The sequence below is a fragment of the Myotis brandtii genome, unplaced genomic scaffold (assembly GCF_000412655.1).
Source record: "Myotis brandtii unplaced genomic scaffold, ASM41265v1 scaffold105, whole genome shotgun sequence".
Classification (NCBI taxonomy): Eukaryota; Metazoa; Chordata; class Mammalia; order Chiroptera; family Vespertilionidae; genus Myotis; species Myotis brandtii.
This window is the reverse complement of record NW_005353538.1, coordinates 8,532,176-8,545,107: the sequence shown is the minus strand read 5'-3', so window position 1 is coordinate 8,545,107 and position 12,932 is coordinate 8,532,176. Positions and strand designations below refer to the sequence as shown.

At 35.6% G+C, this 12,932-nt stretch overlaps 1 protein-coding gene across 3 annotated transcripts in view; it reads right to left on the bottom strand.

Annotated features, from left to right (window-relative positions):
- The window catches only part of DYNC2H1 (dynein, cytoplasmic 2, heavy chain 1), a 289,555-nt gene that overhangs the window by 10,789 nt on the left and 265,834 nt on the right, over positions 1–12,932 (bottom strand). For all 3 annotated transcript variants that reach the window (XM_005856867.2, XM_005856868.2, XM_014539785.1), the window contains 2 exons: positions 4,555–4,664; positions 3,531–3,612 (listed from right to left, as the gene is read on the bottom strand). In XM_005856867.2, coding sequence (XP_005856929.1) covers positions 3,531–3,612; positions 4,555–4,664 — 192 coding nt within the window. The remainder of the gene's footprint in view (positions 1–3,530; positions 3,613–4,554; positions 4,665–12,932) is intronic.

The window sequence follows — 12,932 nt, the reverse complement described above, 5'->3', positions numbered from 1 at the left end:
GGTCTCACAAACCCCCCCTCCCCCCCCGAGAGCACAAATTTTTGGGCACCGGGCCTCTAGTATTCTCATAAACTTGATAGAAAATATAAACAAATCTTACAAATATTACATAGTACCTAAGTTTTAACATACTAAATGAAAGTATCATAAAATTTAGTCACAGTTAACACTTAAAGTTAGTAGAGTTAAAATCATTTTCCGCTATACTACAGTTTGAGAATGGTTTAGGAACAAGGAGGTACTAGGAGAGTCTGCCTTGACAGTTTTGAATAGCAAATTTTACAGTTGGGTTGCTGTACCATGGAAAAGATAAGCAATTGTTTCTTAGTGAAAGAGCTGGGATAAGAATATAATTGGTTAATCCTTAAATTCAATATTCTTCCTACTATAGCATTGATGTGATGCTATACAGGCCACTTCAAGAGTTGCTCAAGTCATTTTGCTCTTGAAAAAATGTAAATTTAGTGAGTGCCTAGTAATTTCAGTGCAAGAAACTCCCTAGGTAAGATAGTTCTTCTAAGGCCTCTTCTAGAAATTTTATTAAGTTTTAAGCTCAATTATTTCAGAAAAGCAATTTACAAAAGCAGTCCCTATTGGTAGTGCCACAACTTGACTATGACCTATGCATATACTAAGATAGAAACTCCTTTCCTAACCAGGAGGTGGAAGGGTTTCTGGAGATTATTTCAATAATTGGCACCACTGTCCATGCATTTGCTTAATCAGACACCTGGGAAACATTCTTGGCTCCTTCTCCTAAACTTCACACATGCCACCAACTACCACTTCCTGCCACATCTAACAAACATTTTCCAAATCTGCTCTTTTCTCTCTATATCCTCTATCACTAACCTATTTGAAAATTTAAGTAATTTGCAGATTTAAAGACATTCTTATTGCTGAAAATGCATTGAAAACATATACGAAACTGGTAATATATCAGGAGTTGGAGTGGTATCAACAAACTATATCCTTGTTGCTACTGGAATTCTGCATTAAAAGAAGAAATAAAAGCAGATAAACCCCAGATATTATTTTTAATACTGAAAAAAAAAATCGTTTAGAGGATATAACAAGTCTCCAGGCAAATGGACTTTCTAATATCAAACTCAAGAATTTGGCCAGCTTAACTTCTAGCTGCAACAGGACGAAGCTAAGGAGCCAGCTGTAGTAAGTGCAGAAACGACCCTGAAGGAACAGAGCAGAATGTGAACACCCAAGAGAAAAGCATAAGGAAGTGTGGTATTCAGCCCTGGGTTCCTGGCTCAGACTCATAATCAGATAAAGTGACTTCTTCCTAGAAAGGAAGGAGGAAAGGAGAAAGTAGAGGAGTCTAAGAGCATCCACATTAGTAAATCTCTCTCCACACAGAAGAAAACAATGAGAGTGGGAAATAAGAATTCCCCTCTAACAATATATTTAAAACACCTGGAAAATTGCCTGATATATAGTAGATGCTCAAAAGTATTAGCTATTATTGTTCATTAATCTAATCCATCTCCTAATTTCTAGACATTCATAATTATTTTATATAGTGTATCCACTTAAGTGAGGCAAAATAAAGGTTTGAGTGGACATTATCTGAAAAATTCTGGTCAAAGAAACTTTTGCCTATAATATTCAATTTTCAAAGTATTTTCCAAAATTACATTAGATCAGCAATTTTCAACCAGTGTGCTGCAAGAATTTTAAAACATCTGTACAAATGTACTATTTGGGTCAAATGCAAATAATTAAGTGAAAGGCATTTAAATGTGCATCTCTTGTCATAATATAATTTCCTCTAATTATTTTTGTTTTGCTTAGCTTTCAATTTAACAAAACAGAAACTGAATAAAATCATTAAACAAAACAAAAAATCTACTCAAATAATGTTAGTCATACTTGAACCTCTGATTAAAACACCTGAAGATTTAAAATAAAGTTTGGTTTTCTTTACAGTTTCAAAACATTTTAAAAGGATAGTGGGGATTAGGTTGGCCACAATTACCTAAGTATATTCCAAATAACTGATTATCATAACCTAATCTACTTTGAAAGGGCTGTTCATACATATAAGGTCTTATTCGACTCTTCTCACCTCTAAAGGGGTTAGCAACAGTAATAGTAGTAACTTTGTTCACTAAAAACATAATTAAACCATTAACTTATTTCATTATATGATGTTGCATTTCCTGCATACTTCCGATTTTAAGTTGAATTTAACTTGGATTTAACAGTGAATTTCATGATAAACTCAGTTTTATTTTGATAAGTTATTATATGGCTTTATTTGCCAGAACCCTCCTTTTAAAAATTAAAAAATATGTCAAATACACATAAAATCATAAAAATATTTTAGCTATATATTTACTGCTCATTTTTATTAGACTTTAATATGCAGTCATGTTTATTCCATATTCCCAAGCAAATAAACCCTAATGAATACAGCTGAAGTCCTCTGATATATCTTATCTTTCCTGTTCCTCTTCTGCTCTCACCTGACCCAGTCATTACCTTGAATTTAGTTTTTCATGATTCTTTAATATACATGTATCCATAAACAATAAACAGTATTTTTTTTTATTAGACTTTAATATGCAGTCATGTTTATTCCATATTCCCAAGCAAATAAACCCTAATGAATACAGCTGAAGTCCTCTGATATATCTTATCTTTCCTGTTCCTCTTCTGCTCTCACCTGACCCAGTCATTACCTTGAATTTAGTTTTTCATGATTCTTTAAAATACATGTATCCATAAACAATAAACAGTATTTTTTTCATTTTTCCAAACTGTATGCAAAGGGTAACATACTTCATTATACCACTTTGTAACCTGCTTATTTCCTTCATCAAGACTGGTAGGAAGGGCAGAGGCATGAAAAGGTGGGTCCCACAGTCATGGGTGGTGGCTGAGATTACGGCTATCTCAGCTGCAAAGGCCCTCCCCCCCGCCTACCCTGAGGAGTGTAGGGTCTCAACCCATACCAGGCTCACCAGCCCTGAGCAGCAGAGCAAGGAAGATGTGCCCACATAACATCTGGTTATAAGACTTAAGTCCAGCAGTCTTCAGTTGGTCATTCAGGTGGATTGTTTTACATTTTAGTTGTAACTCCAGTTGGGTCCTGGGAGTAGGTGAATGTAACTTCCAACTACTCCACTGCCGTCTTGGATCTCCTGGTCTATTTTTATATGTTACATTTATATATTCTTTATTATATAGCAAATATTAATTGAATTTTACAAAAGATAATCAAATATAATTTCAAGATTTGTATCATTTTTTACCAAAAGCTTTATTTTCAAATATATTGTATCCCTAAGATTCTTATTTTTGCATTAGAAAAGATTATATTGTGTACAAGTTGTTTCATGCTAAATCTTAACTTATGCTGATTTTTCACGCAGGTAATACAATCTAATCTATCTCTGTGGGTCTTACACTACAAAGACAGGTAACTTTGAAATTGGAGTTATAGAATCTTTTCATCACAGCTGGCCAAAATATACATTTTAGACTTAGAAAAACATTTAAAATTAGTTTACTACCTTAATCTGCAGCTTGGCCTCTTGCAGTCGACCTTTCCATGAAGCTACAAATTTAAGGCTATCCACAGAACAGCCCATTGCCCTATAAAAGTAAAACATCAATTCAGAAAGAAATAATATTCAGGAAGTAGAATATGAAGATAAATACATTTCTATTTATTTAAAATTAAAATTTTATAATGTACAAGTAATAAAATATCTTAAGTCAGACTTCACACTAAGTTCTTAAAGTTAACAGGTTGTGCAAATTCCTTGAGGATTGGGCCTTTATCATTTTTATTTTTATATCCTCCATTTTGACCATCAGCCTCAAATTCAGGCATATGATAGGTGTTGAATAAATGTTATTAGCTGAATGGAAATATTTATAATGATCCTGAGGCATTATAAATTAAGATCCCCCTGAATCACTAAACAACAACTAAATTTTATCCAATATATTTTTGGAAGTGTCTCTTTTTTCTCTCATTCTATCTTATTAAAAATTATAGTCTACATACAAGATGATAATTCAAATGTTATAAAAAAATAACTTGATCTTAATCATCAAATACTGTTCCCTATCAAGAAGCCTAGTTAGCACTATCCAACAGAATTTTCTGGAAAGATAAAAACATTTTCAAGTAGTCCAAAATGGTAGCCACTAGCTACATGTGGCTATTTGAGCACTTCAAATGTGGGTAATATGACTGAGAAGTTACATTTAAAATAATATTTAATTTTGATTCATTTTAATTTAATTAGCTCCATTTGACTTCTGCCTACCATATTGTACACAAAAGATCTAGATAAATAATCAAAAATTTTAAAAAGTTAAATATTACCTTTTTTAATTCTAATAAACAAACAAAAGTTATGCCTTTTAACTAGTGGTAAACTGTGTTACTAAAGTTAAGTATTAGGAAATAATACAACTATCTGGATTTAACAATTACTTTATTTCTTCACAAGGGAATGCGATTAAAAGTGAATAAAGGAAAGTATAATAACCCTCATGGACAAACAACTATTTCATTTTAATTACCTTGCAGTTTCTTGGCGAAGAGCATTGAGGAATGTGTCTGGGTGGAAGAGTTCTGATAGGTCAAGTGTATCGGAGAGAAGAGCCTGTTTTTCAGCTCTCTCTACCCAGCTCTAAAGAAGAAAAAAATACATAGGCATACATTTTAAAACTTTGTAAATTTGAAAGATAAAGAAATCTATTAAAGAATTATTATGCAGAAGTCATTTTCATCTTCAAACTAATGCAGTTTCCAAATGATCTGAAATGATGGGGGGGAGGGGAGAGAAAGAATTCCATTCCACATTATGAGCTGTCACAGTTCTGACATAATATCCATTCATCACAAAAAAGCTTCCTTACACAACTTTTTCTTGGTACAAAACTACTCAAAATAAAACCAAAAAATGAAAATTAATCTAAGATACAGGGTTGCAGTTTGGTTGGCAGGTCTCCCATGACGACTCACCTCTCAAATGTGCACAACTGGGTCTAACTCCACAACTGGGTCCCCAAGTCCTGGCAATGCAAACTGATCTAGATCTAGGATTCCAGATCTAGATCTGACAGTCAATTTGCCACTTTACTAAATCAAGTATTAAAGTGGAGGGTAACGTCCAGGAAGAAGTAGTTTTTTGTTAAATGGTGTTTTTAAGTAGTATTTTCTACTTATCTGCCGTTTTGTAAATCAAATTACACTCTGTTTGGAGACATATACATAAAGTCTGTTTAATTAGTATAATAAAAATTGCCATTTGGAACAAATAAGAAAAACAACAGGGAATTTTGTGCAACACTTATTATATGCTTTTCATGTGCTAACCAATTTTATGCTTGCTACAACCCTGAAAATTAGTATTAATACACCATTTCACAATGAGGAAATAGAGCTATGGTGAGCTTAAAGTTGGGCCCAAGGTCATATAGTGAGTAAGTGCTGGAGCCAGGTAATAAACGCAGGCAGCATTATGTGATTTGCTTTTCTGTAATATTTTCTGGAGGTGCTAATGTGCCCTAAGAGGTAGGTAGCTTACTGATGACTGCTGAATCAGTCTGTTTTTCAGTTGATGTACAGAAATGATACCGTAAAAACCATGCAGAATTCTCATTTGCTAAGTAACTCATTATGCATGCTTTATAAACAGTCTGGGGTGGGGGGAATTGTGTTAATTTATCACAATGTAGGAAGTCTGTGTTTCATGTATTGTAACATCCTGTTATAATACATGCATTTACATCTGTCAGCCAGGTCTAGAATGGGAGAAATTAAAATCCCCATAGCTACAGTATTTGTCTTTTATCTTAATGCATTTGACTAGGTCTCCTACATTGTAGCAAAAATGTTCCTATGTCCTTCCAACCAGTTAAAAATAAGAGTTTAAGAATATATAACAGACTTTAGAAAGAGATCTGTTTAACAAAGTATAATTATTTCTTTGTGGATGTTATCCTTTATGATAATAACATTTCATAAGTATCTATTTTTGTTTGTTTGTTTGTTTTAATCCTCACCCGAGGATATTTTTCCAATGATTCTTTTAGAGAGAGTGGAAGAGAGAGGGAAAGACAGAGAGAAACATTGATGTGAATGAGAGAAACACATCGATTGGTTGCCTCCTGCACACATCGTGACCAGGGCCCTGGCCGGGGAGTAGCCTGCAACTAAGCAAGGTATGTGCCCCTGACCAGAATTGAACCTGGGACCCTTTGGTCTACAGGCCGACGCTCTATCCACTGAGAAAAACCAGCTAGGGCCCTAAGTATCTATTTTCAATTAAATAATTTAAAATTATGCATAACAAATAGTGTTATTCCCTATCAAATAATTTCATTATATTATCTGTCTTCTATTTTAATTACCTAAACATAGTCAACAAATATGCTTGCATGACCTATTTTGATTGTATTTAATATTTATTCCGGTTATTTTTAAAACAGTTGTTTTAAAAATATTTACTCTATGAATATTTCAAATTACACTATTATTTCATTAAAGTCTTTAAAATTAATTTTGAATTCAAAAACTCCAAAAGCGTTTTTGCCAGGAATGGGTGTTCAAATTAATTAAAAATTAGAGTGTGGCTGATAATCAGATTTTTACTTCATTAAAGTTTTAATTAATATAATTATTTTCCACAAATAAGAGAATGAATTGAAAATATTAATACAGTGATAGATTGTTTATATGCTTATTGAAACATGTAAGATGGGATCATCCTTAATAGTTATGCAAATTTAAAAACTAAAATGTAGTTTTAAAGAAAAGCAAAATGAGGCATGATAATGCTCAAATGTTAGTTGCCAGATGAATAAAATCTTAGTAGGAATGCCTAATATGCAAATTGTCCCCATGCGAGTTTGACCAGGAGACCGATCACTCGCTATGATGTGCGCTGACCATCAGGGGGTGGTGTGGAATGAAGGAAGGCCCCGGCCGGCAGCTGGCAGCCGGGGAAGGAAGGCCCCGATCGGCCCTGATCGCTGGCCAGGCCTAGGAACGAGTTTCGTGCATGAATTTCGTGCACCGGGCCTCTAGTATTTCTATAAAGCAATTTGATGAACTGTGCCAAAGCTTTAAAAATTTTCAAGCCATTTTACTCGGTAATTCTTTTTCTTGAAATGTAAATTAAGGGAATAATTAAGAGATTGTCACACAAGGTTTGCTCATTTAAAATTATTAATAATATTATGAAATTAGAATAATGAGACATCTATATATATAAAAGCCTAAGCGACCATTATGACTAAATGACCAGAAGGACAGGTAGACCAGTCGCTATGATGTGCACTGACCACCAGGGGGCAGACGCTCAATGCAGGAGCTGCCCCCTGGTGGTTACTGCGCTCCCACAACCAACCTCCCATGGCCAGCCAACCTCTCCTGGTCCCTCCCTCTGGCTGGCAAACCTCCCGAGGTCCCTCCTCCCACCCCTACAGCCCTGTCTGGCAGCTGGCAAGCCCCATCCACAGGCCCCCAGGCCCTGGCTGGCAGCCGGCAAACCCCAGCCAGCCCTAGCCAGCCTGGCCCCGATCGGGACTGGGTGAGACGGCTCCGATGGGCCCTGATCATTGGCCAGGCCTAGGGCCCCCACCCATGCACAAATTTCATGCACTGGGCCTCTAGTTATAGAATAATATATTGTAGAAAAGAGAAATTAGCTAATAACAAATATTAGCTAATTAAATTATGGTACATAAATATAATAAAAATTGCATAACAATAAAAATTCATATTTGAAGAATATTTAATGACACTGGAAAATGCTCATGACCCAATGTATTTACCAGCATGTAAAAATGCATACATGGTATGAATCTAATTATGTAAAAACATTATTTGAATATGTAGAACTAATATTGAAGAAAGCATATCAAAATATATCATTCCAGCTGGGTCTGGCCTACAGCCTATTAATGACGATCTTTACTCACTTATATAATAGCAATTATCCTATATAATAAAAGGCTAATATGCAATTTGTCCCCTCGGCAGTTCAACCAACCAGGAGTTCGATCACTCGCTATGACATGTGCTGACCACCAGGGGGAGGCGAGGAAAAAAGGAAGGCCCCAGCTGGCAGCTGGCAGCCGGGTGAGGGAAGGCCCTGATTGGCCGTGATCGCCGGCCAGGCCTAGGGACCTTACCTGTGCACAAATTTCGTGCAGTGGGCCTCTAGTTTAGTATAAAAATAAAATGCATTAGTAAACTGATTCTGTCTTACTTTGTTTTAATGCTCTGTGTTCCTTGGGAGAAAAAGTGTTTAAGGCAAATAACAAGTAATTTAGATAATTATTGTTCTCAATGTCTTTTATATTCCTGCAACGTTTTTACAGAATTTATTTAGTATAAATTTAGGGGCTTAAGAATCTTAGAATAAATTCATCAAGAATTAAAATCTAATTTAACCAAAATAAAAATAATACAGCTAGTCATTGTTTTGACTGCAGTAAACCAAACATTAAAAGTTATTAGCATGTTAATAACTCAGGGTATAACAAGCTTTTCAATTCACTGCATGAATAGATGGCAATAAACTGTAGCTCATCAGCAAGGTAAATTACCAGGAATTATACTGGAATTGAAACCTCAGAATCATTAAACAAATAAAATATTTCTTACTGAAGTTTGTTGTACTAACTTCAAGAGATAGTTGGTATACTACTATAGATCTGCCATTCCTCGAGTTTCATTTTTTCCTAACCTCAAACCTGGTTTATATTATTATTATTTACATCTTGTGCATTAATTAATTTTACTAATTATATTATCTAAACAAAAGAGAAAAAGTAAGTGATTTTCCCCCCCAAAGTTGAGTCTTTTGAGTTTTAATCTTAAGTCATCTTTGAGTAGACTTCTGAGATGAATGAAAAAATCTGTCTGGAGTTCAAAAGAACAAGATGGTGTTGAAATAGTTTCCTGAAGCTCTAATCATTTTGATTATATGGTCCTTAAAAAATAATTTCTTGCCTCATGTACTCCATTAATAAGGTGACATTGTCTACCAATTTTAGAGAACTGTTTTAAAACATGTCTTGAATACATTGTAGTTAAGATTCTATCCATTAATGGTTGGCTATCCATTTACATTAATTTTAATTCCTCATAGCATTGCTCAATTTTGACTTGTTTTGTGGTTTGACTTTTATTTAGCTTAATTAATATCAAATTTTCATTTTGATATATTCTTTGACCCAAGAGTGACTTAAAAGTAGGTATTTAATTTCCAAATATTTGAAGATTTTCTATAAATTGTTATTTATTTCTAACTTAATATTTTTTTTTATCAGAGAGCATATTTTCTGTGGTTTACATACATTTACGGTAGATTATTCCAGACTAGTTTGATCTATGTGTAGATCTACTGTGGTAAATTTCTGTGTACTTACAAAGAATGTATATTCTGCTGTTATTGGTTGTAATCGATAATAATAAAAGGGTAATATGCTAATTAGACTGGACATCCTTTAGGACAAAGCCAGGGCCGGAGGGAAGCCAGCCCAAGTCCCGATGCCAGAGGGAAGCCAGTGCCAGCAGCCAGGGGAAGGAAGGCCTACTCATGCACAAATTTCGTGCATCGGGTCTCTAGTGTTCTATAAATACCAATTAAATTAGCTAATAATGTCTCCAGACCCATCCATACTGTCTCAAAGGGTAAGAGATCCTTCATTTTTCAGCTGTATAGTATTCCATTGTGTAAATGTACCTCAGTTGTTGTTTTTAATCAATTCATCCACTGATGGGCATCTAGGCTATTTCCAAATCTTAGCTATTGCAAATAATTCAGCTATAAGCATAGGGATGGATATATTCTGATTGGTGTTTTGGAATTTTTAGAATATATTCCTAGAAGTGGAATCACTAGGTCAAATGGAAGTTCCATTTTTAATTTTTTGAGGAAACTCCATAATGTTTTCCAGAGTAGTTGAACCAGTCTGCATTCCCACCAGCAGTGTACTAGGGTTCCCAGTTTCTCCACATCCTCACTAGCTCTTGTTCTTTGTTGATTTATTGATGATAGCAATTGTGACAGGTGTGAAGTGATATTTCGATGTGGCTTTAATTTGCATTTCTCTGATGATTAGTGACTTTGAGCATTTTTTCATGTCTCTTGGGCATTTGTATGTCCTCTTTGGAGAAGTGTCTATTCCAGTCCTTTGACCATTTTTTAAATGAATTGTTTGTCTTCCTTTTGTTGACTTGTAAGAGTACTCTATATATTTTGGATATTAACCCCTTTTTAGATGTATCACTGCCAAATATGTTCTCCAATATAGTGGGTTTCCTTTTCATTTTGATGGTGGATTCTTTTGCTATTCAGAAGATTTTTATTTTGATGTAGTTTCATTTGTTTATTTTCTCCTTTGTCTCTCTTGCCCTAGGAGATGTATCTGTGAATATTTTGCTACATAAGACACCTGAAATTTTAGTGCCTATGTTGTCTTCCAGGATTTTTATATTTTCATGGCTTATATTTAAGTCTTTTAACCATTTTGAGTTTATTCTTGTGTGTGGTGTAAGTTGGAGGTCTAGTTTCATTTTTTGCATGTGTCTGTCCAGTTTTCCCCACACCATTTATTGAAGACATTGACTTTACTCCATTGTATTTATTGCTCCCTTGGTCAAATATTAATTGAGCATAATGGCTTGGGTTAACTTCTGGGGTCTTTGTTCTGTTCCATTGGTTCATATATTTGTTTTTGTGCTAGTACTAGGCTGTTTTCATTACAGTGGTTTGCAGTACTTTGATGTCTGGTATTGTGACCTCCAACTTTGTTTTTCTTTCTCAATATTGCTCCACTATTTGGGGTCTTTTTTGGTTCAATGTTGATTTTTGGAGTATTTGTTCTAGTTCTGTGAAGTATGCGTTTGGTATTTTAATAGGGATTGTGTTGAATCTTTAGATTGCTTTGGGTAGTATGGACATTTTAATTATGGTAATTCTTCCAATCCTTGTTTATATCTCCCTCTATTTCTTTTTCCAATGTCCTATAGTTTTCCAAGTATAGGTCTTTTACCTCCTCGGTTAAGTTTATTCCTAGGTATCTTTTTTTTTGCAATGGTAAATGGAATTGTTTTTTCAGTTTCTCTTTATGAGAGTTCATTATTGGTGTATAAAAATGCAATCAATTTCTGAATGTTGATTTTGTATCCTGCTACTTTGCATAATTCATTTATTAAGTCTAGTAGTTTCCTGATGGAGTCTTTACGGTCTTCTATGTGTAGTATCATGTCATCTGAGAATAATAATAATTTTACTTCTTCCTTTCCAATTTGAATGATTTTTTCTTTCTTGTCTGATCACTGTGGCTAGGACTTACAGCACTATGTTGAATAAGAATGGTGAAGGCGGACATCCTTGTCTAGATCCTGTTCTTAAGTTTTTTCCCATTGAGTATGAGGTTAGCTATAGGTTTGTCATATATGACCTTTATTATGTTGAGGTATGATCCCTCTATTCCCACTTTGCTGAGAGTTTTTATCAAAAAAGTGTGTTGTCTTCCAATTTGTATATATGCATCCCTATGTTCATAGCAGCTCAATTTACAATAGCTAAGATTTGGAAACAGCCCAAGTGCCCACCAGCAGATGAGTGGATAAAAAAAGCTGTTATATTTACACAGTGGAATACTATGTAACTGTAAAAAAGAAGGAACTCTTACCATCTGCAACAACATGGATGGACCTGGAGAGTACTGTGCTAAGTGAAATAAGCCAGTCAGAGAAAGATATGTATCATATGATCTCACTCATATGTGGAATCTAATGAACAAAATAAACTGATGAACAAAATAGATCCAGAGACATAGAACCATGGAACAGACTGATGAATTTCAGAGGGAAGGTGGGGATGGGGTTGAGATGGGGGGAGGGGGAGAATTAACCAGGGAACTTATCCTATCTAATAATAGCCAAACATGGTAATTGACCGTATCTTCACTATGCCTCCCATTGGCTAATCAGCACAATATGCAAATTAATCGCCAATAAAGATGGTGGTTAATTTGCATATACCAGCTGGGAGCGAAGCAAGCCAGGCAGCCGAAAACAAGCCGGGCAGTGGAGGCGGGAGCAAAAAAAGCCGGATGGTGGAGAGAGGCGGGGTGAAACAAGCCGGGCCGGGTGGCGGAGGGAGGCGGGAACGAAACAAGCTGGACATCCCCCGAGGGGTCCCAGACTGCAAGAGGGCACAGGCTGGGTTGAGGGATTCCGCCCCCCCAGTGCACAAATTGTTGTGCACCGGGCCTCTAGTAAGTATATATGTATAGGCCATGGACACAGACAATAGTGTGGCAAAGGCTTGGGAGGGGTGGGTAAGGGGAGGAGGTGGTCAATGGGAAAACAACAACAACAAATAGAACAAAGTGGACATCTGTAATACTTTCAACAATAAAGATAATTTTTTTAAAAAAAGGGTGCTGGATTTTGTCAATGCTTTTCCTGTGTCTACTGATATGATCATATCCTGAAATAAGCCAAGCATAGAAAGACAAATATCACATGATCTCACTGATTTGTAGGATATAATGCACAAAATTAATTGACCAACAAAATAAGATCTGAAGCATGGAGGAATAGAACAGACCAACATATCACTCTGTGGGGTTGGAGGAACTAGAAGAAAAAATAAACCAAAGAACTTATACGCATAGCCCATGGATACAGACAATAGGTTGGTGAAGGCCTGCGGGGAGGGGCTGGGCTGAGAGGGCTACAGGGGAGGATGAGGGACATCTGAAGTATTATCCTATCTAATAATAGACAAAGATTGAAATTAACCGTACCTCCGCTACGCTTCCCATTGGCTAATCAGCGAGATATGCAAATTAACCGCCAACAAAGATGGCGGCCGGCAGCCACGCAGCTGAAGCGAGCAGGAGGCTTGCTTGCTCCAGTGATGGAG